The 24820-nt window shown below is 36.6% G+C and overlaps 2 protein-coding genes across 3 annotated transcripts in view; one reads left to right on the top strand and one right to left on the bottom strand.

The window, feature by feature from the left end:
* LOC139981339 (clustered mitochondria protein homolog) overlaps positions 1–5509 on the top strand; it is a 62281-nt gene extending 56772 nt beyond the window's left edge. Inside the window, exons 31-32 of the mRNA XM_071993676.1 lie at positions 426–550; positions 1237–5509. Of these exons, the coding sequence (XP_071849777.1) occupies positions 426–550; positions 1237–1393 (282 nt within the window). The 3' untranslated portion in view covers positions 1394–5509. The remainder of the gene's footprint in view (positions 1–425; positions 551–1236) is intronic.
* An 8449-nt stretch (positions 5510–13958) lies between these two features.
* The window catches only part of LOC139981340 (lissencephaly-1 homolog), a 35623-nt gene continuing 24761 nt past the window's right edge, over positions 13959–24820 (bottom strand). The window contains exons 6-12 of one of the 2 annotated variants that reach the window (XM_071993677.1): positions 24260–24434; positions 23007–23103; positions 22065–22196; positions 20250–20276; positions 16444–16545; positions 15569–15725; positions 13959–14772 (exon numbers count right to left, since the gene is read on the bottom strand). In XM_071993677.1, the coding sequence (XP_071849778.1) occupies positions 14699–14772; positions 15569–15725; positions 16444–16545; positions 20250–20276; positions 22065–22196; positions 23007–23103; positions 24260–24434 (764 nt within the window). In that variant the 3' untranslated portion in view covers positions 13959–14698. The remainder of the gene's footprint in view (positions 14773–15568; positions 15726–16443; positions 16546–20249; positions 20277–22064; positions 22197–23006; positions 23104–24259; positions 24435–24820) is intronic. The other variant, XM_071993678.1, reaches the window with a different exon arrangement.

Raw genomic sequence — 24820 nt, 5'->3', positions numbered from 1 at the left:
GTATGTATGTATTTTAGATCCTCCTGCAAGCAAGCAAGAACTTGTGAAGAAGCCATCATTGGCTTATCAAAGCCCCAAGCTGACCGAAGTCAGTCTCTTAGATTCATATTTAACGTCCATGATTATGAATTGTCAATTGTCAATAACTCTGTAACTGGACGACTTAGGAGTAAGGTATCAAATCACAAGGCCAGAATAGCATGTTACTCTTTGTGGTTGAAGTGGGTAGTGCAGATACCAAGTTAAGTTCCAAGACCTGAGTATCAATTAAGATGTGATAGTGTGTGAGGCAGAGAGACACAGGGGCTGTTCAGGAATCTAATGTCATAACTAAGGAACCAAGATGATCACATGATTTGTTACCATGGAAATCAACACAACATGGTAAAAAAAATGACATAATGATTATCGTTTTTGTCCCGTAGATGAATGAGCTACGAAAGAGTGGACCTCGTGCGGCAATGCGTCCCATCCCTATCACTCCACCAGCCCCATCCAGTGTCTTGGAGACTCTGAACATTATCAATGGCATCTTCCTGATTCCGATTAGGTAAGTAATTCTCCATCACCTAAGAAATATCTAAAAATCTAGCAGCTTGGTATCACTAACATAGTCAGCTAAGTAACATACTCCAGATAAGAATGTTTGAATTGATAATCAACTTGAGATGTGACAGAGGAGGTACTCGCAGAACGATAGGGATAATAGAGATAGTAATGATTATTTGTACTGCACCGGTATCTGTCAAAAAGACACTCATGGGACATTGACACAACCAAAAGGCAGCACATGGGACAGCCAAAGAATGAGATGTAAATAGAACAAAAGTGCATGTTGAGTTATTCAGATGTTTCTTCAGAGTAGATTTGAAGGACAGCTTAGGAAGGATGGGATAAGGCCCTTGAAAGGAAACTGGTAAAAGTATTTGACGAAGAAAAGTTTGTTAAGTTAATTTATTTCAACGTCAAACTCTCTAACATTTATATAATTAATTAAAAACAGACGATAAGCAGGCTTATCCCAATTTCAGAAAAAAACTTTTGTCTCCTTTGTTTTCTTTTTGTACTAAGAGATCTAAAGAAAAAGCTGTTTAAACCCCTTCCTTCAGTTCATTTAATATATTCATTAGGGATTTATCAATTCCTTGTTAGGTAGTGTTTTTGTTTATTTAGCTTTAAAGAGATGCTTATGGTTGGATGAAAATTTTGACATACAATTTTTTTTTTTTTTTACAGTGGTTTGCGAGTTGCACAAAGGTCTGAAGCAGCACCGCCTTCCCCAGTCCCCAAGGAACTCCCTGCCCTCCCAGATAGCAAAGTGGATTCTTCCAATCTTGATAAATCCAATGCAGAAACAGAAGCTACCATTCCAGAAGAGGGGCCCAAGAGATGATATTTTGCAAACATTCAATAACAAGAAGATTATTTTGTGCAGATTCAACCTAGTTTAGGATTATCTTACTACCGGTGCTACAGCTTTATCAGTTGTTATCATCGTCACAACTTTTAAGGAGCGAAAGAAAATAAAATAATTAAAAGAGCGTTCCAGTTTTATGGGGCTGTAAATGTTTTAACCAAAAGCAGATTGTATTTTGATCTAGTCTAATGTACAGTCATACTTTAGGGTGAAAAAAATGGCAGAAAACAAAAAAAAAAGAAGAAGAAGAAATATGATAATTAAAAGTGAAGTGGATTGTGTGTGTTACCCTCCCAGAAAATGTTATCATAATCTTTATAAGTGGCATTAATAATGACAGTTAGCCATATATACATGTGCCTAATATGTTAACATGGTATCAGTGTTCTGTAAAGTCGCCAGTACTTCAGGCTTTTGCTAAGCAATAACTTTGACAATTTTATAAGCCATACTGACGTTTGAGGTGCTGTGTACCCATTGTATGTCAGTAATAACATTTATTGCTTGGTGTGTAAAACTGATGAAATTGTTGTGCAACATTTTAATTAATCATCGGAGAGTGAAAGTTTTAGGGGTGAGTGTGTTGGAGAGGGTGTTGGGGGGGGGGGGGGGGGGATGGAAGGGTCGTCTTTGATGTAACAGTAAATAGATGCATAGGTCAGACATGTTCAGGGGAGGAGGGAATGTATAAAGCCATTCAAGTTGTTAGTGCTGTGCTATTACCTATCATTGGTACAGTGTGAGGTTGACCAGTAGTAAACTAATGGTCATTAGTATTGTATAATGATAATAATAATAATAATAATACAGTGTATGAATCCTAGCTATACCTACTACAACCATACTCATTTGGTCTTCCATTCTAATTTCTACCAAGTTTATTTGTATGTTTACACCTCAGACTTTCAGTGGTATTGCATGTTTTGTGTAAACTTAAAGAAGTATTGAGATGTGAAAAGCAGTTCTTGAGTGAAAGTTGCAGAACGGGGAAAGCCTTCACAAGAATAATTCCACCCTAAACGACTATCTGTTTCTTTGAAATAAACCTAGCAATTGTATCCTTTCATTTGTTAGAGTAATAAGAATTGAATGCTATACTTGATGTAACCCTGTATACTCTCGATATAATCCGGTACACTTGATATAACCAGGTATACAGGATATAACCTGGTAGAAAGGATATATCCCAGTACACAGGTCATAACCTGGTACACAGGATATACCGGGTATATAACCGCTACACTAGGTATAACCGGGTATACAGGATATAACCCGGTATACTTGATATAACCCAATATACTTTACATAACCTGGTAAACTAGATATATCCGGCTATACTCGATTTAACCTGGTGTATTTGATATTACCTGGTATCCTTGATTTAACCTTTGACCATAGTATGCCTTAGAATGTTTCAGTTTATTCCAACAGTAAAAGTGTTCAGTATAATACCAAAGTCAACCTCCCTTTGTATTGTAAATACCCTTGGCTATTGGACAAAGAATTATCGGATAAAATATTGGATATATTATATTCTTTTATAAGATATATTATCACAAAATATATAATAGGGTATAGTATTGCAGTAGATGCTTAAAATAGCACCTTGACTTCACATCTTAATCCGAAATGTTCCATGTGACTAAAAATTCACAACCAACAGCCAAACACAGCCACATCCTGATGCTTTACGTTACATTAATATGCTTACATTAATTAATGCATTAATACATTAATGCTTACATTAATATGCTTACATTAATTAATGCATTAATACATTAATGCTTACATTAATATGCTTACATTAATTAATGCATTAATACATTAATGCTTACATTAATATGCTTACATTAACTAATGCATTAATACATTAATGCTTACATTAATATGCTTACATTAATTAATGCATTAATACATTAACGCCTACATTAATATGCTTACCCACCTCTCTTGTCTCTAAAAGTGGAAGCAGTGTGCTAGATTTGATCATGTGAGAGTTCCTCATGCATATGCATAGAATTCATTGTGCTTACTAACTATGCTTGGTGTTGGAAATAGTTGTTGAATAATAAATGTCGATCATTTCTGTTTCTAGTTAAATATTTTTCGAAGAAAAAGACAAAAAAAAAGATAGTAAAGGTTACAAGTGTTTTGTTTAGAGTTATTAACACTTTACATGTTGTAAGGGAAGGGAGAGTGGATAATTTTGGCAAGTGTTTAGGTCTTCAGTTCTTTTTCATCTTTCTGATATTGAAAGCATCATATTGAATATGTTATCTTCCAACCTTTAAGCAATGGTAAGAGACATTTGAGAACCTATCTTTTCTTATCTGTTTATAGTCAATAAAGTTTATTTGTTTTTTTACATTCTTTAAATTTAATTGTTTAAACCATGTATGCTGACTTTGTTGTATTGGTGAACTTATGCTTTTCAACTGACCAAAACAAAAATAGCTTGTTAATTTGATTGGGTTTTCTTTAGCTTTGGTGTATTACAGGCTCTCTGTTTACCTCCCCTTTAATGAAGATACTTGGCTCAGACTTGTGGTGGCTGTAAACTTTGGGTCTACTTTTTTACACATTTTGATGAGCTAAACTTCATGGTAGCAAATACTTTTGGTATGGTTTCTTTATTATTTGCACAATTGTTTGACATAGCACAATTATGTACAGCCATGCGCAGTGCCCAAGCCATATGTACAGGCTATTTGTACATTGTGACATGTATTGTATCTGCTTCAACACTTTGAAGGGAAACAATGATAGAAGTGATCTATCCTGAATTGTTATTGGTTGCAAGAGAAAAAAACATTAAGAACTGACCTATCCCAAAAGCAGAAATAAAACTTGCACCATTCCAAGACGAGAATACAACAGTGCAATTAAATTATATGTTACCATTAAAGTGACTCCTTAAGGTTTTGTCCTTAATTAAGTCTTCTTTGATTGTATGATCTAGTGACGGATATAGAAGGAGGGGTGGGGGGGGGGGGTTGATGAGGTGACGGGGGTGTAGAATGGTCCTGATAACCAAGGCACATAGCTGCCACAGCATCCAAGTGTGTTTCATAAGAAATGTTTCATTTTTTTTTTTTTTTTTTATAAAAGTTGAGTTCATGTCCAGCAAGTTTCATCAAGGAAATTGTTTTCATATGTTCAGGGTAATTCTCTTTGAAATAAGCAAATGTTTCTCTTGTTTGTGTGTGTCTGTCCTTCATATATAATCTAGAGACCAATTACAACTAATGTGTGTGAGGAAACATTGGAGGTAGGTAAGGATTGTTTAGAAATGAATGAAAGTGGACATGTTGTTTCTCAACAAATTTATTTTGCTTCAGTTATGTATTGTGAAATGATGGGGGAAAAATTGATGAAATGTGTCTACACAAATAAGTTTAGTTCAGTACATTTTATTGTTGAGCTTGGATCATAATGGGCATATGATTTCAAGTTTGGGTAACATGAATCAATCTTTTTGGTAATCACCTTACCCTAATGATTTTTACATAATCTGGGAACTTTGCCTGATGTTTGTCTGGGAAACCTGTTTCATGTGGTGATATTGTATTAACAGTGCCAAGCAGTTTAATTAAGGGGACCAGTGAAAGATGATTTTATGTTTGCAGGAGAGAGAAGTCTCGTCCACATGATAATATAGTATTCAATGTAACTTTTGCAATTTATATCGAGAAATTGACGTGAGGATTTTTAAAGGATAAAAAAATTTGTTTGTTAAGGACCCTTTAGTACCTTGCACAATAGTTTGATACCAGTGTTAGAATTTGAAACCATTGTGTTTATTTACATGTTAGCTTTTGAAGTTGAAAAAAACTTGCTTGAATTTTTTTGCATGAGATATGGTAAAGTGATTGATAAAATTTGCCAATAATTCTAATTGATTGGTGAAGTGTTGATTTGTGGTGGTCCCAATCCAGATCTATGGTTTTTTTTAATTGCCCCGAAAGAGATTGTTTTATGATTCTTATTACTCAGGAGATGATGTGCATATTCAAGTCTACAAAAAATGAACTATTGATCCACCAAATGGAATGGTTTTCTTTCCTCAATAAATTTTAAATCCATTGAACCTTACTCAAGTGTTGCTTGACAATTTATTTTTGTGCTTGATGAGCCAAGTCTCTTTCATGCACTGGCTGTCCTGGGAGAGAGGGAATGGGTGCAACAATTACACCCCTACGTGAGCCAAGTCTCTTTCGTGCACTGGCTGTCCTGGGAGAGAGGGAATGGGTGCAACAATTACACCCCTTCTTGAGCCAAGTCTCTTTCGTGCACTGGCTGTCCTGGGAGAGAGGGAATGGGTGCAACAATTACACCCCTACGTGAGCCAAGTCTCTTTCGTGCACTGGCTGTCCTGGGAGAGAGGGAATGGGTGCAACAATTACACCCCTACGTGAGCCAAGTCTCTTTCGTGCACTGGCTGTCCTGGGAGAGAGGGAATGGGTGCAACAATTACACCCCTACGTGAGCCAAGTCTCTTTCGTGCACTGGCTGTCCTGGGAGAGAGGGAATGGGTGCAACAATTACACCCCTACGTGAGCCAAGTCTCTTTCATGCACTGCCTGTCCTGGGAGAGAGGGTATGGGTGCAACAATTACACCCCTACTTGAGCCAAGTCTCTTTCGTGCACTGGCTGTACTGGGAGAGAAGGAATGGGTGCAACAATTACACCCCTACTTGAGCCAAGTCTCTTTCATGCACTGGCTGTCCTGGGAGAGAGGGAATGGGTGCAGCAGTTACACCCCTACGTGAGCCAAGTCTCTTTCATGCACTGGCTGTCCTGGGAGAGAGTGGATCAAGTTATCTGGTTTTTGGTCCAGGGTGACTTTTCTTTAAAAGTACCCTTGCTAAAGTTTTAGAGAGTTTGCTCAGCTATGTTTAATTGAAGATCCTTCCCATGGATGGACTATAATTGGAACACTAGTCCATACTGCTCACACTACTCCATACTGCTCACACTACTCCAAACCGCCTCTGACTGAAGGTCTGTTGTTACAAAAACTAAGAAAATGATGACAAGACCAGCTGATAACATTTCACAACTTTGTTGTACCACATACTGGCTACACAAAGGGTTAACTAGTGATAAGAGAGTACAGTTAATGGAGGGACACATCACAAGAACTGGGAAATATTCAACATGTACAACAATATTATACCATCTTCTAAGTGATAATGACAATGCAAGCTTAAAATATAACATGAAGTTGAGTAGTTGTTATAATTATATATTACACTACTAATATTATCTTCTCAGGTAATACCAACTTTTTTTGTTTATAACAACCGGCTTTATGAAAAGGATAAACTGGTTACTGTAATAATAAGAATCAAAGAATGCCTACCCACACTCCTGGGAAATGATAAAATAGCTGTAATAACCTTAAAATAAGAATAGAAATCTCCAAAGATTTATTTATTGTCATTGCTAAAATCAGATGTCAAAATGATTTGCTTTTGACAATTCTCGATTGTACCTCTGTTAAACTGAGGAGAGAGAGGGAGCAATATACCCCTTAAGAGAGACAATCCATATCTGTTGTCTTTTCAGTAAAAACAGATTGTAACAGGTCAAAGAGAATATCAGTATTTAATCTACCAAGTTTTGATGAATTAACTAATCCCAAGTTGTCAAACAGGTTTTGTTTTTTGAAGATGAGGAGTAAGAAGTTTGAAATTGTTACAATGGTGTTTTAATAACAGATATAATAAACATTCAAACCATAAGATATTACCCCGTTATTATCTTTGCTCATATCAAACCATATATTGGATATGATATATTTATCTTCAAGATCTTACAAGAGCAAATAGAAAGTCTTTTCAGGACTTCAAAAAGAAAAAGAAATGCTAGAAAATTTCAAGTATAATCATGCATAGCTTAAAAGTGATTGTAACAAAAATGTTCCAAATTTGTTTCATCATGCATAGGGATAGGCTTAGGAAGTTGATTACCAGACAATCAGAATGTCTGTACAAGAAACCCAATCCAACAGTAGAAGTAAGCAACAACTTGTTTCATCCTGCATAGGGACAGTCTTACACAGGTTCATAACCAGATGAGCAGAATGTTAGCACAAGAAATCCATCCCAAGGTAGCAGTAACCAGTATTCTTGCTCTGCACACAGAATGCGGCATGAGAAAATGAAAGGAATGTAATGGGATAATTTCTACCAGCTCAGAGAAAGATCCTTACCAGACTGATACTGTTTCATAAGAAGATCCAGTGATTAATTTTACAGACCTCTTCAAGATAATTGTATTCCTTTGCAAATTTAGTAATTTAGCTAAAATTTGAAGCAAACATAGTCAACCTTACAATGTATGTCTCCATTTATATGAACTGTGGTAGTCCTTTTCCTTTTGTTACATATACAGATTTTCCATAGAACTTAAAAGCATTCTATTCTCAATGATAACGGGAAAAGACATATACTGTTACCATAGAAACAGAGTTTAACCATCACACATGAACCAAGCCTGACCATTTTACCAAGCTAACTAACTAGCCAGTTGCTTGGCTCATGTTTTGATTAGCCTTTTGGGTTTGTACATGACCTTCCAAAAACATTGATGGAACGGAAAACCCTAAGGAATGAACCTTGGTAACAAAACTGAAATATTTCACTCAAATTGTGACATTTTGTGCCATAAGTGAGACATGAATGGTAAATGTAGTCCCAGAGGAATGTGAGGATTCCTTGTATGACACGAGCGAGATCATATTTCTTCGTCCCTTTCTCTTGAGCTTTTACATTTTCAACTAGTAATGATATATGAAGACCTAGTAGATCACTCCCAATGACTTTGTGTTAGTAAACCTCAGCAAATCTACCAAATAAATATTTGTTATTTACATAAAAAATAGCACATTTACATCTGTCTCACCGGTTGCTAGGTGACACCATGACTACATCACAGAACAAATTGCAACTTGATAGTTTTACAAATTCATGCATACTTTAATAACCAAACATCTTAGAAGTCCTTAGACATTTTTCAACCACCATAAAAGATAGAAGATAGATTGATCAATCACTGTTGATCGTATTAAAGACATTTGTGCCTTCTGTCCCCTTCTCGCACCATCCAAGGACAACTACATTTGAACCCCCCACCCACCCCCCTCCCTTCCTTGTATGTACACTTCAAGTACCCTTCCTGTTATTCCACTTCACCATCTTTGAGTTGTTTAAAAATGTCAACTTGATCCTCATCATTCCTTGTTCAACTGATTACCTGCTTGTTTGCTGCCTTCCTATTAAACCAATCAGTCTGCTTCTCTCATACTTGAATCAAGCATTACCATGGCAACTACTGTCATGTTCAATGGTTATCTAAACATTACATGGGTTTCACTGATATGGTATATCAATTGGTATGAATACCAATGCCAGTATTGAACAATACAAGCTATTAGGGCAAGTATACCTGGTATTTTCAGAATACTTGTTTTAGGCCGGACGACCTTCCCATCGGTATGAGAATAAAGCATGAATACCTAGTATACCAACTGAGTGTTATCATCTTAGCCACCTTTGAAGAATTTTAATATTTGATGTCAACAATTGAGATAAGGACTGTAATAAGTTAAAGTTTACTCTTAACCTTCACAAAAAGATTGTTTTCTTTATATCAGCATAAATCCCGCTATCAGCATGGATTTACTATATACGAGTTCATCCTATACCACTCCCTAACAGCCTACTTTACAATACACCTCAATAAATATCTCAAACCATTCTATGCAAGGCTGCTCTGGTTTTGTATTCATTTTTCAACCATTTGCAACTCTCTTAAAGACTTGACTAATCTTTAAATAGAAAGACCAGTAATATACTTTCTATAGGACTACTCTTCTTACTGATATGGTAATCACAAATATAAAGTTCATCTTTTCCTGTTAAAAATGAGAAAACAAACGGAAATATTGTGTTATAAGGATGGAAGTAAAATGATATCTGCAAACAGACTATTAAATATTGTGCTTACTTTTAATGGTCATTGAAAACCTATAGTTATACTTGTGTTTGTTTATATTTGTTTGTTCGTATTTTATGCCAGAAAGGATTTTGCCGTAGATGGTTATCTGAAGGAACAAGAATATCCATCATATACCAAAAACTTTGAATTGCTAAACACTGTACATGTATGTGTACAGTATTTATATACATAACACACACACAACATCAATAAGTGTGTGAGGGACGCTTTTATCATTTCACCACACTGCTACTTACATCAAATTATTGTCATTTAAAGTACATAGCTCTTTGATATGTATATTGACAAGACACCGCCCTCTATCAAAGCAAATGTGAAAAGACACAGGTAACTGAAAGATAAACCTCATCGATGAGGAAAAGAAATATTTGTTACGGTGTCTTCAAACATTAACATCAAACAAGTAATTATTTTGCAAAGTTTACCATTTTTCGTCACTGATTTTACAAATGAAGATTGAGCATACAATCTCTGATGTTAGTTTTTTCAAAACTTTTTGCATCAAGTCTTTTTAAAAACATGTAAGTTTGAGAACCTCATAGCAGCTGTAGGCAACATTGATCGAATTTTCAGCCAAACCTGATACCAAGAACACTACTATAAACACTTATAGGTTTATCTATACATATTGAGGTCACACCTAAGGAAAGCCAGTTTTGCAATAAATACATATATGTATGCTATGTACACACAACACAGTAGAACAGTGAAAGAGGGGGGAGAGAAAGGGGGGTAGGATTGGCCAGGAATAATACTTGAAAGGTATACACAGAGAGAGGACTGGAAAGTAACCGTTAGGGGTAACATTTAGAAGCTGACAAGTAGATTACTGAATCTTTGGAGTTCAAACAGACATTTATAACAGCTGAAAGCCTAATATGGCTTCAAACTTGCTGTATCATCAACAATTTACAGCAAGATCAAATTGATTTCCGGTGGTACGAGAGTGGCCCGTTAATAGCTTATTTCAACACTTAGCATTACACCTTATCGATTACCTAGCATTTTCTCTACATAGACCGCTGACATCTAAATTACCCACAGAGTTGTATATCACATAATCATTTACTTTGTCACCATACATGGAAGAAATGTGCTATAATATCATACTAACAGAGAATAGACCACACCAAAGACCTCTGTCAACTCACTTCACCACTGATTGGTTAATTAATAACACTAACTCATGAATAAAACCAGAGGCACCTTCTCCATAAAGCTTGCATATTCATCTTAAGCAATACTTAATATTCATATGTACAAAAAATAACTCTTTTTTATTATGAATTGCAAAGACAGGGAGAAACCCAAAAGAAAATGAACCTAGTCCTAAATAACTCACTCTAGTAGAGATTCAATTTACCATAACCTTACTCAAACTGGATTAAAGGTCAATTTAACATAAACAACAGGGCTGTGTTTCAACCACATTAAGCGTAACATGTATCGAAACAAACATATTTTAACTGAGAATTCAGCTATAACGAAGAGCAGACAAAAACCACTTCATTTGGACAGTAATTACAATTCCATTTTGTCAATATCCATCTGAAAATAAGACCATACATATACTGTACTGGAACCCCATCCAGAATATGAAATATACTTCAATTGTCAACAAGTTGACATACATCACCAACTTGTTGACAGTCTCAACTTGTTGACAGTCTCAACATGTTGAAAGTCTCAACATGTTGACAGTCAACTGCAACAGAGGTGCAAGGAAAGTGTCAAAAATTCATAGTTTATATTGGTCTAACGAATCATTTCAAAAATGAATCAATTCATCAATTTATCATTTATCAATTGATTCTGATTTGAGAGTTGACAGTTGCAACAACTTCCAGCATGTCACTGCAGATGGATTGTGTCTGCAGTTATCAGATGAAAGAGTGGACTAATCCATATTCTGTAACTACCACATAGCAGGAACTGTTCCACTAAGCCACTGATTTGTAAAGAGAAAAAAACTTAAGATAACATCGTCTTGAAAGAAGACATGTTTGATAATTTACAATTAAGAAGTTGATACTTGCAATTGCTGCCTGATTCACAGAAATAAGCCAGGATACTTTGTTTCAGACAAATAGAATGAACCCAAGCATCTCATGTGTCTTATGTTTTAAGGGGTTCTTACATCTTCTCACAAAAACAGCTTGTCATGATTTAACCCAAGATTTATAATTATTTTTTTAATTAGAAGAATTAATTGACTTAAGCATTAACTTGTGAGTTAGGATTATGGATACTAATACAATGTTGGGTTTTGTATGGTATAAACCAATCAAGAGCAAGCATTTAAAGGAGTTTTATGCCAACTATAAAACAAAACTAGCTTTACATAATACAACTGGAAGAGCAAATTTCAATTACTTTTGGAAAAAGCTGACATAACGTGTAAGACCCGATCACCAGAAGCGAAAAAGTATTTCTAACTTAAAAATAAACATGAAATGAGGGGTATATGTTACCAGGATCTCCTGTGTATAACAGAGTTCAAAGGCAAATGTTGACATGACTAAAGTAAAAGTGAACTTGAGATAGGCAGGATGGCAAACCCTTAAAAAAAACTGGAAATAAAAAAAAGTTTAAGTTAAATGTCATTGCTACAAAATACGATATGAGTTTACTTGCATGCGTTATGTTACTTACAAGAACAGTTTTTTGTACATTGATAAAAGAGACATTTGAAGCTCTGAAAAACATAGCACCCTACTTGTGTCATACCTGGTAGTTCCCCCTAAACATACTGTAACACTCTGACATGCAACTAACAGATTGAAGACATCAAAAGGAATTTCCATCAGGTTTGGACACTCTAGGAATTCCCTAGTTTCATATTCCATCATCATGTCTTTACATAATGCCAAACCATAGATCAAATATGTCATTTGCCAATCAACATTCCTCTGAAAGCGATGCAAAGACTACTTTCATACAAATGTTTGAAAATCAACTGAAAAGTAGTCTCACAACCTATAAACTACAATGGAGGGAAAAATTGATTATCTCACAGTGTAGGGCATTTGTTTCCTTTACAAAGAATCCTTTCCTATGTTTGTTTACAATCTCCTAAAATAATTTGGTGCCTTGGAATATGTATCGTATGAAGTAAACAATTTATCTCCATCACTCTTTCACTGAAATTTGAGAGGTTGGCTGACAAATCCCAATCTCTCAGTTCAGTGTTCTCATTCTCATGACAATCCTGTCAAACTCTGGACAATGTTTTACATCTACACTAAGTAGCAATGTTGTATCATCTATGATGTAACATGATAGTCCATGGTTTAGTTCTTCTACTGAGTTCTACACCTCCATAGGATATAACAAATGATATATCTAGGTGAAACAGTATTTCTCACTCAATATTATCCATCAAAATGGAGTATTTAAACCAGCATTCAGCAAGATTCACCAATATTTAAAGGAATGTAAAATGGGATAAATAGCTTAAGAAATATATGACCTGTACTTCAACGATGTTATGTAAATAGTCTTCAAATGTGAGATAAAGTGGCCCAAAATGCTACATAAATATCTTTGGGCGCAGGATGGTGGAGAGAAATATAAACCTGGTCTACTTGATCCACAAATTGTTTGTGCTGTAAAGTGAACTGTTCGTGGCAAGTCTCATACAGTAGCATTTCCCTATAACTCTGTCAGTATCATCAAACCATATATCAGGTATTGTTGGGTGGCACTGACAGAATTATAAATACACCAATGTTTGATTGAGACTCCGTTTAGGACAAGTTTCAGTTTTGGAGGTGGAGCACGTGGAGGAGGAGGGGGGGGAGGGGGGAGTTTCCATACCCTGTAGAAATGTAAAACCATACCAACAGTTCCACAGTAGTTTCAACCATTACACTGTCAGACTGTTTAGCTTGACAAACTCTAACGGTTCCTCATCAGCTCTTCCATGACCCTCATGTTTCAGATTCTTTCTCTACTGTCAAATAACATAGACGTAAAAGCAAATTCTTTCCACAAACGATTGATTGTTTTATAGTTGTGATGAAATAAACTCGCAAGTTGGTCCACGTTCCAGAGAAACCGAGAAGTGCATATTATATATTACAGCGACTAGAGGAGATCCAGTAAATGGTAACTTTTCAAAATATCTTATTCACTTCATTTTAGAATGTTTTGTAACCCTTATAACCTCAAATCATTCCTGAAAAATATTGCAAATTTATTATTTTTGTTGGGGGGGGGGGGGGGGGGTGAGGAGATGGAAATATGGACAAAGAAGAGTAACTAGTACCCTTTCAAAGACCTGGACTTGTGGAATAGCAATGAATGGTATGGATGGGATATCAGATTATTATCAAATTATCTTATAGCAAATGAAAATTCTTGACCTAGTTTTTGAAGTAACCAACCAATATTCACTTGAAGGACAGGTTCTATTTCACCTTTGACCTACAGAGTTATGAAAGAAAAGCGATAAACAGTTTGCTAACCAAAACCATGTAACCTCTGAGCCTCTACATATTAATATCACATTTCTGATGGTTTTTCTTTTTCCTTTTTTATATTTCAAAGGTATGACATGACTGAGTTGGTCGTGATGAACCCTATGGTGAAATGGGCCATCAAATCTATGCAGTCTAATAAAACACATCAGCAGGTGGTTTCACAGTACCATCCTAATTAAACCATCAATGGCAAGACCTCTTGTAAACATATATGTCACTTTCACTGTAAAGACCAGCTGGGGGGGGGGGGGGGAGGAATGCTCCAGAGTACCATTAGACAAACATCATTGACAGGTTGGACATTTAAATAAATTTGAACATACAGCAGGGATGAGGAGGAGGAGCATGTTGACTGCACGTCTACACCAGGGAGTAGAAACAGAGGAGTTCAACAGAAGACACCGAGATGATGATATCCGAGACTAACGCGAAGCCTTGAGAGCTGTTTGGATTCACATACAATCTTTGGGACGGTCTGATGCTCCATTATTTTTCTTTGACATGGCGTAGCAGTGGGTGACCCGTCTGTCCGTGAATTCCTACGTAAACAACCAGTCCCCATCGTCGCGATTTCTGGCAAAATAATCCAGTGTCTTTTGTTGTGCACCATTCTTCAAAAGCAACAAAATGCCCACAAATGAAAAATTAAAAACAAATTCTCAGTTGTTTCACACAAGCAAATACATGAGTTTTTTTTTTTTCACAAGCTGCGGATTGAAACAAAACAGCCACGATTCCAGTGAGGCAGCGGACATGACAGACTCATAATCTTGGTCATCAACGGCACTCCCAAACTTTAATGGTTAGATCTACAGAGCCGGTGATAACGTAAGGTGCTGCACGATGGAAATCTGTTGGCAGAGAGAGACAGAACAGAGGTGAGAGGATGAAGAAGGTAATCCTGCTGCCCTTAAAACATATCATCTTCAAGAAGCAAGCACTGTTTAACATCTTTCATGGACACATTTGGTTAAGAAACTGAATTCAATGAGAGCAAAGTGTACATGAATGCAAGAAATGCTACGTAACGATCTGTTTCTTCTTTCCGTAACCTCTTCACTTGAGAGCTTAGACCATAACACAGAGAAGTATAGAACATCTATGCCAATGGAATTTAGGAAAAGTTTTCAATTTCACTTTGGGATTGAACTGTATCTTGTCGGAAATATCACAACTGGACAAGTATTCGTTTTGCTTTTCTATTTTTGTAGAAAGTGCAGAAAACAATTTAAAAGATGATGTTGCTGTGAAACAAAGGACATCAAAACATGTTGAACAGTACACACTGTATCTGCATTACACTGTTTCCATGGAACAAAGAACATCAGGTAACCACTAAGAATATATGAAACATATTGAACAGTACACACACTGTATCTGCATTACCCTGTCTTGTAAACTATGGTGCTATATCAAATGTAGATACTGAGGGGCTGCAGCATGACTGCAGCTGAGCTGCAATGTGCTCTGCAGTTTGAAGCAATGGACACTCCTGGTCTGCAGAGATATCTCTATTGTCTGATATTCATGCAGCCTTGCTGCAGGGGATTGTACAGCTGCTGCAGCTGTTCTATTTGACATGATGAAAAAACAGAAAGTGATCTGTTGAGTATGAGAGATGTTTTATCTGTTAATCTCTTAACTCACCCAGACAAGTCACAAAATGCTCATGTGCTTCAAGGGTCTTCATACATCTTTTATTCTTGTAGTCCCAGATTCTTAGCGTCTTGTCATCCGCTGCACTGATGATGTACCTCCCTCCGGGGTGGAACAGGACACCTCTCACCCAGTTATCATGACCATGCTAAAACAAATAAGAACAAGTACAGATTAATCCAACAAACAGACAATAACTTCACCGAGCATGTACAATTACATAGCATTCTGTTGGTTAAGTGTAGTTAAAATGGCTGGCGACACTGTTACAAATACAACATATGATGTATTAATTTATTCATGCACCACAAGAATTGTCTAAGCATTTGTTGGTGTTTCCCTTAGATCTAGCTGATCACTTTTATCACTGAGTATTCCTCTATCATTATAGAATATACTGTTGTACCTTGAACTGAACACAGTATGCCTTGCTAAAAATCATGTTGAGAGCATGTTATAGAGTTTGCACAGCTATTGAAGGCTTGAGATACAGTCTGAGACTTTGGACAAATAAACATATGGTGGTTATCGTTGTTGCTTCACCTAACAATCTTCAACTGGGCATTTCATAGTTAACTGCATAGGTCTACTTTTACTTGCTATGATAGGATATGGAAGGGGAAGGAAAGGGTTAGAAGGGTGATGAAGAGGGTGATGAAGGGGGTTAGAAGGGGTTTGAATGGGGATCATGGAAAGGAAGTATTGTATGTGAATCATGGACAAATATTTTGGCTATTTAAAGCTTGTAAGGCCAATTTAGTGCACAAATACAAAGAAATTTCAAATTTTATACAATAAACTTCTTTCATGGTTTTGTTTCATAATAATACTGCACAGCTAACAACAGACTAGGATAAACCGCTCACCAATGTCATTATACAGACTTCTGTACTGATGTCCCAAATCTTGATGGTCTTGTCTCGAGACCCAGATACCAAGAACGGTCCAGAACGGGCTCCTTTTTTAACCTGGAAAACAAGGAAGAGAAAATGAAAAAAAAATTATTCAAAACAAACCACTTGAGAAAGCATCACATTACTTTTAAAAATGAAAAAAAAAAAAAAACGAAACGTGAAAACACCTATTATATGAGATATTTACATCAACCCAATCAATAATGTTGGTTGTCTTTGTGACCTAACTGAAGACTGTTTTATGTCACGGTTAGGATAGATATCTATCAAATTCAAAATCTATTTAAACCTGTCTCAATATTTATTACGTACTCTCTTAATCCAGCAATGAAGCAGTCCAGCGTTCCCTAGTATAAGGTTACCTTCAAACAATATATGCAGTAATGTTGATGTACATGGGGGAGACCAAGGAATTATTCACCTGCTATTGCATCCCAAGATGCAACAAAACATGGTCAAGTTGCTACACATGTGCAAAGATCTATAGCACCTTTTTACACAGGGTCCATAGTATTTTATAATCTGAGACAAAACTTCAGACACTTCCAAACTGCTACACAAAATATGAACAATAAATTAAAAAAGACCAAATGGATTGTAGCTGTTCTAAACATCAATTAAACTAAACAGAATTTTTAAGGTAGGTTTGGATTTAAAAGATAATTAAGCAGCTCTGGGATACAATGCCACTTGACTTTGGGCTGCTATGTATATGGCTTGAGCTGATACCATCAAAATATTGAACTTCATGGCAAGTCCACCTTTTGCAACCAATGGCTTTTGTTAATGTAGACAAGTGAACAGCTTCTGTGACATTTATTGGTGATAAACCTAATATTGTGAATACTGTAAAGAAAAAAACATGTAAACCGGATAGATGGGAACCATGTTAACCGGATAGATGAAAACCGTGTAAACCGGATAGATGAAAAAGATATATATATATATATAATATATTTGTAGCCACCACCACCACCTTCTATGTAAAGTAACACCCCAAGGAGAATAATCAAGCACCACCCCCATCAAGCACCACCCCATCAAGCACCACCCCCACCCCCCATCTCCATCCTCTTCCAGCAGATCATTAAGAGCAGTTCATTGCACATACATCCCGATTTACTGCTACATAATTCCAACTGTCGTAAGCTCATTGAGGTAAAATATCCAGAGAATAGAAAGACCCTTGGAACAACAACTGATTAAAACCAGAGAAACTCTGTCAAAGTGCTATCACGAACAACCTCAAATTAGAAAACAGTTATTGAACTGCACAGCTCCACAAATTATGCCATGCTTCAAGGAAGAGGGAGGGTGGAAGGTGGCAGACTGTAATCACACACAATGTAACCAGCTGACTGCCTACTGTCAGTTACCGTAGGAACAGGGATAGTGTACAGTTTGTCAACCATTGGCATCAATATTGTAATGTAAGTGTAGGAGCAGCTATCCGTCTTATTTTTTCAACTAAATATTTTCTTCCTTACTAATCCTATCACTAAATAAAACTATTTTAATATTGTCTTCAGCTTTTTTTTTTTCCATTCCTTATTCAAGAGTTTGACTGTATACCCCTGAAAGCTTTTGTATCATGCCCTTCTCTCAATTTCTGACAAGGTGCAATGAAGCATCCAAATTGACCCATTACCGTGGCAACAGATGTATTTCATTTTTGCAAGCACCACTGATGCCCTCAATGAGAACCACACACAATATTTTGAACCACCTAATTGAGAATATATCCAGAATTCTCTTGACAATTCCTGATTTCATTCATCTTTTATATCATTTCGAGCAATAGTATCCTGAAATCTGACTAAAATGATCACTGTGAAAGGAATCAAGGATAACTGTGAAGGATATACTCATTGCATTGTCAGAGCTAGTTTGCTACAACTGACATTTTCTCTTTCCCCATGTTACTTTTATTTTATTTTTTTCTTGGGGTGGGGGGGGGCATGATATTATGCAGACCAGACAGCCATCATCTTACAGCCCCCAGACTGAAATCCTTCAAATCCCAAATCTTCCTTACAGTAATTAAAGGTCTAATCATATTTCCTTGTTTTTGTTTCATTCCCAGTAATGGTATAAATTGTTTGACATCAGAGATAGCAAATCACATTTAGATGGTCTTTTCTGCTGTGTTGCAGGCAATGATAAGGTAATAAATGTTAACAGAGAGATACAAGAGTGAAGAGACAATCACCAGCCACACAGTCATAATAAATCAGTGACCGATTCAATGTCACGCCCACATATATCAAGGACCGATCAAATGGAGGAATACACTTCACTATATATAACAACGAGAAATGACTTTCATGATTCCGTAAACAAATTTAATACTTCCTGATCATGTTCCAAAGTGCATAAGCAATCAATTCCATTACCTCATATTACATGAGCAAATATTGTTGACATAAAATACTGGTTTGAAACAACTTTTGTGTTCAGTACTAGCATATTTTCTGTTTTACTTGGAAGATTACAGAACTGTTAAGAGAATGATTTGCTTCTTTAGAACACTTTATCCAAGATTCATAATACTGGGGTAATAATTTTAAGTCATCTTTTGAAGTTTGGGTTGCAATCACTGTAAGGTTTTTGATTGGTCATACACATGGCAGGGTAACAGTACAACTGCATTGAGACCGATTAGAGGGATTCCATCATGTAAGGCACAGTGTCAAGAGAAGGATGTTGAGGGCGCTACAGCATCATGTCTGCCAGGCTGCATAACATATATGCTCTGCAGTTTCATTAATAGGTGATGCTGGTCTGTAGTTCCTATTCTGTTTCATATTTATTCAGCCTGGCTGCAGCTGCTGCAGTTTTTCCTTCTGACACAATCCCCTGAAGTACATACTACACACATGTTATATATACTATTCCTTTAACGGGTGAATACATATGACAGAAACCAAATCAATCAAAATAATCAGCAAAACATGAACAATAGAAGGGAAAAGCATTTGGATATAAAGCTAAGGGATTGATGGGGGGTGATAGAGGGATAGGAAGGGATAGGGAGGGTACAGCTAGGTGTGAGGAAGTGGAGATGAGAAGGGTGAGGCTGCACTGGTATGACAAGGAGACATACAATTTAGAGCATAAGAACAACTTATGTTAGCAAAGCCTTTGTAAAATCAAATGGAGTCTTTTCTTGAAATTAATCAACAGAAAATGTTTAGATACAATGTAGAAATGAATAAGCACCCACCAAACCTACTACCAACAGTACACAATGTTTCATTAATGTAACATTCCATGCACAGGGGGAAGGTATGTTCAGGTTCATGCAGACCACCACATCCAAAACCAACATACAAGCCAAGAAGGGAAGCATTTAAACCCTTGAGGTAAGACCATTGGTGAACCAGACTGGATTCATCATTGAAATCAAGGCTATCATTTGTATCCAGGTTCTTGTAAATGTATGGCCTGACGACACAGGACTACCATCTTTCTTAAGATGTTAACATATCATTGAATTGTAACAAACTTAAAATAGCAACAAAGCCAAACTAGTGACATCATTGTTGTCTTGGTCATTTAGACATTGTATATTGATGAAGTGGTTTTTATCACTCCCTTAATGAACAATATAGAATTTTGCTGCTGCAAGTCTCTTTTTTGTTCATTGCAATGAGTAATGCATTACTGCACTGATCCAGTCAAGGACCCAGGTTTGGTTCACCAATGACCTAAGTAATACAGAGTCACTCTCTCTCTCTTAATGAGGTGGTGGGCTTTACCTCCTGGCCGTCCATGTTGTTAGTAATCTAGATATTATAATGTAGAATGAGATGAAGAGAGACAGAGATAGATAATAATAGTGATTACATCCGATGGAACAACTATTGGACTGAGGAAAACAAAAGACTAAGTCTGTCTACTCTGAAAGGGCATGCTGTCTGGGAATTGAATGCTGACAAAGCTTCCAACCTCAACTGGGACTTGAACCCAAACCTCTCACTCCCATTGTCTATAAAGCAATAGATGCGGTGGTCCTGATGCATTCTCCATCCTCCTTGTTGGTGTTTACATTGCAGCATCAATTCATCTCTACTGCAAGGATAATCACAAACCTACCAGGACTAATAATGTCACACAGATGGCAGACATGGACCCAAGGTGAATGTTTGGTGAAAGTTCCTTTCCAACCTAACTAATGAACATTCAATTAATGTGATCCATAGGCCAGTTTGTTTTAATTTCCATATGTGTTAGTAGGAGACCATTACCTGGGAGACCACCCAGTGGAAAGTGGAAGCAGGGTCACTATTCTAGACTTTTAACCTCCATTTAACTTTTCAAATTAATAAACTCAAGTCTCATGTTCCATGTTGATTTGCATTAACATACATTGCATCAACATAAATAACTCACATAGAACTGTAGTATGGAAGAATAAATAATCACATATATCTAAACTTTCAAAATCTTGCAAGAAGGCTCTTGAGATTCAAAGAAGAAATGGACACATCTAAGTATATGAATCTAAACAGCTAAATCTACTTTTAACATAAGGGACAACACAAATGTTTAAATATGTGATGCATACCACAAATATATATATGCAGTAATCAAAGGTAGGGACAACCAATCCTAACTCACAGGATAAGAGAACTTTCAATTTGGTTTATGTGAGAGCATCTTTCAAAAATTAAACATTTTTATTAGGATCTGTTTTAGGTCAGTTATTCATGGAGGAATAGACAACACATGTCACGACTCACTTGGCAAGTTAGCAGGGTAAGACTATGTTTAAATCAAGTTTTTCTTTGAACAAAAACAAAATTGTAATCAAGTTGCAAGATTTATAGGAAGCCATTCTTAATTCTCTCCTTACATAAATGGCATAATGTCTCAGGCTGTTAATAATCACATTCATGTGCATTTAGAAAGTATCACAAACATCGCTCCCCAATCAATTTAATTACCTTATCCCAATACAAACAAACTGAATCCAGATGCTCAATCTTCTTTCTTTAACGTTTAGTTCAGTTTGGGTCAAAGGTGACCCAGTGGAAACTCCCACAAGAGTCATACAGTTTATGGTTGTACGCCTTGTAATGATACAACACGCTATTGGCAAATTGAGGTTGATTTTATGCAAAAGGATCTCCACACAATATGTAGCTGTCCTGGTTAGATTATCGAAGTTAGAGTTAGTCCTGAACCAGACAAAAGAATATTCAAAGGCCCTGAAGGTTGTAACTGATTGTTTTACATAAACTAGTTATCCACTTAACCACCTGAAAGATTCCTCTCGGTGGCCTTAATAAAGTTCATGTTTTCTCTGATGAACAGATATCCCTGAGAACAAGTCCCGAAAGCTGGCCTAGTATTAAAAGTACCTAAAACTTTTACTTACTACAGTCAAAGTCCCAATTCTACACAAGAGTTACTGTACTGAGTTTCATGTTTATGTTCCTAATGTACACCGGCAGGAAAATATGCCAGTGCCTCCTTTTCCTACCGGTAAACAGCAAATTAGCCGGTAACTAGCCTGAATGTGGAGGCCTGGAAATGGAACAAGAACGAGCAAGGGGACCATCATAACTCACCTCTGCCCCAGTGGCTTCATTGAGGGTGGAATGAGCAGACTCTGGCGCCCAGGCGACACACTCCACCACATGGTCATGCTCTCGTAGCTCCAACTTACATTCCTTGGTTGCCACCACCCACACCCGCACAGTCTGTAAAATAACATCAGAAAGGATTTAGATGAAGAACGATCCAACAAATGAGGTCATGAAAATCTAAAAAGTTTATGGTTTTAAGTTTATCCAACCTTGAAACAACTTCCTCTCTCTACAAGAATATATATATCAAATCCATTTGCTTACAAGTTCCCTGCCAATAAAACATAACAATAAATCGTTAAATTCCTTTCAAAATTTGCCGACAAAACAATCGATGCATATCTTGTAGAAATGTCTAGCAATTCTTTGACAAGTAACAACTAAAACATTCGATTCATACATTAAAAGTAAAGGATTACTGTTCACTAATGCCATTTCAAGTTTCTTGGGCAATACACTGCACAAAATCTATGACGTCCTTTACTCTTTAAAGGTCACTAAAAGCAGAAAGTTTAGAGACGATAGTTAATGCCAATGAAAACAACTCAGCAAAGGAAGGCCAGGTTATATACTGCACCTCTCTACAAAACAAGCATCAGCAAAGAGTGCATGTTTGTGTTTTGAAAAGCAAAAGACTTTCTCAAGATTTTAAACATAACTTTGTGAGACAATTACTGTGATATACTAACAAAAATGATATCTTCAACAAGTTTATGTAAGGAATATATATGTGTGACAATATCATTAACCAAGAATCATTATCAATATTTTATTGCAACGTCAGCATAAATACATTAATAATGCATGTTTTATGCCACCCACAGCAAGAGCAATTAATCTTCCATACAATAACATTCAAGATGAGTAAGATTGAAATATTAATGAGACAGTAGATCACAGGTTTATTTTTCAATTTTAACAAACCTGGTCATTTGAAGCACTGGCCAGTAGGGATCCATCTGAGTTGGGTTTCACCATTCTGACCCATTCCCGATGACCCAGGAACGTCTTGGTGCAGTATCTGTCGAGAAACAACACATGAACAGCTATTACCCTTAGGAAGCCATCCTGACCTAGTACGAATCAGCAGAGAGAGGCTGTGGATGCAACGCCTTCGCACCATTCAACCTCATGGGCTCAACATTCAGGAAGGACATGACTAACTTTTCTTCCGTTCCCCCCCTCCTTCTCTGTTTACCTCCTCCCACCCCCCCCCCCCACATTCACTCCTCTTCTCATAGCTCTCTTCCACCCTTTTTTCTCCACACCTTTCTGTCTTTGTCCTTCTCCAGTTTATTCCCTACCCCATTCCCTTAATCCTCTCTTTGTCCCTCCACTGTTTATCTCCTACCTCTCCTCTTCCCCTGTTGGTTTCTTTCTTTCTTCTCTCCATCCCTTGTCTACTAATCCCCTTACATCTATCTCTTTGTGTTCACCATGCTCATTAACCTGTCTGTATTCTGTACGTGCTTTTGTCCCTTCTGTTACTGTTACTTGTCATTTAGCCTTTGAAGAAGTTTGCTAACAGTTTTATTTTATTTTGAACATCTATTACAACAGAAGTGAACAACCTGCCTGTCTGAACACAATTTTTCAGCGAGGATTTTAAAAAACTCTAATGAAGCAGCCTGTCGAACAATAAATTAACTGAAACAATCAATTCAGTCTATGACTGAAACAAACAAACTTGAAACTTTGGGCAATTTGTGAAGAGGACCTACTTGAGATAAGATATACGAAATATAACAGATGGAATATGTACATGAAAAGAGCTCTTGTGATCTTTTATTTCCCACTCAATGTAAATATTCCCATTTTTGTCATGAGAACCGTTACATTCGTAAGTGGTGCCACTGGCAGTTTAGATGCAAGATTTCTTTGGCTAGGACCAGATTGTATTCGGTGACCTCTGGGTTGGAAACTTTCCAATCAGGTCGTTCAAGGTTGGATATTTTTAATGATCTGTTCACTTTAACAACCAAATTTGCTTAAAAAAAACATTTTATTATCATCATAACCCTATAATTTCCAAATCAGTTTTTCCTTCTTCATTTACTTTTATATTTCATCAGAAGATGCGATAGACTGAGCAAGATCCTCAAAACAACACAGCAATGTTCAATTAACTATCAATTGATGAATTTTTTTTTGTTCCAGATGGTGTTAAAGACACCTACCCAGTGGCCAGCTCCCACATCTTGATGGTTTTGTCTCTGGAACATGAGACAATATAATCTCCACTTGGCAAGAAGTGCACAGACGAGACATTGTGGTCATGCCCCTGCATGGTCTTAATGCATTCCATTGTTTCAAAATCCCACAGACGAATGCTCATATCAGCTGAACAGGAAGCTGATGATAACAAAATAAAATAATAAAAAATACTAATTGATATTAACAGAGAATTAAAATAGTTAGAAAGCCTTTAATGGGGAATGAAAATAATCAGAATTATAAGCAGAAAAGAAAATCTGAGGTTTTGTTGTGAACTTGTATCTAGGAGATGAAATATTAAAACTATGATTTCCATGACTTTTATTAATGGATGACCTTCAGCAGAAGTTTAGTCTTGGTTCCAGTTTTAATAATACAGTATTCACCTTTAAAGTTTGCTTAATCTCTGGAATGCTGCTTTAAGGCTAATTTGATGAAGATGTTGGCTCCTCGGTGCAGACCCAAATGATAATGTCAGCCATTATGTGTACAGATGTCATATGTGTGTAACTAATACTACCATG

Source organism: Apostichopus japonicus, chromosome 15 (assembly GCF_037975245.1).
Source record: "Apostichopus japonicus isolate 1M-3 chromosome 15, ASM3797524v1, whole genome shotgun sequence".
In the NCBI taxonomy this organism is placed as follows: domain Eukaryota; kingdom Metazoa; phylum Echinodermata; class Holothuroidea; order Aspidochirotida; family Stichopodidae; genus Apostichopus; species Apostichopus japonicus.
Note: the sequence above shows the minus strand (reverse complement) of the source record. Positions and strands in the feature narration are given on the sequence as shown.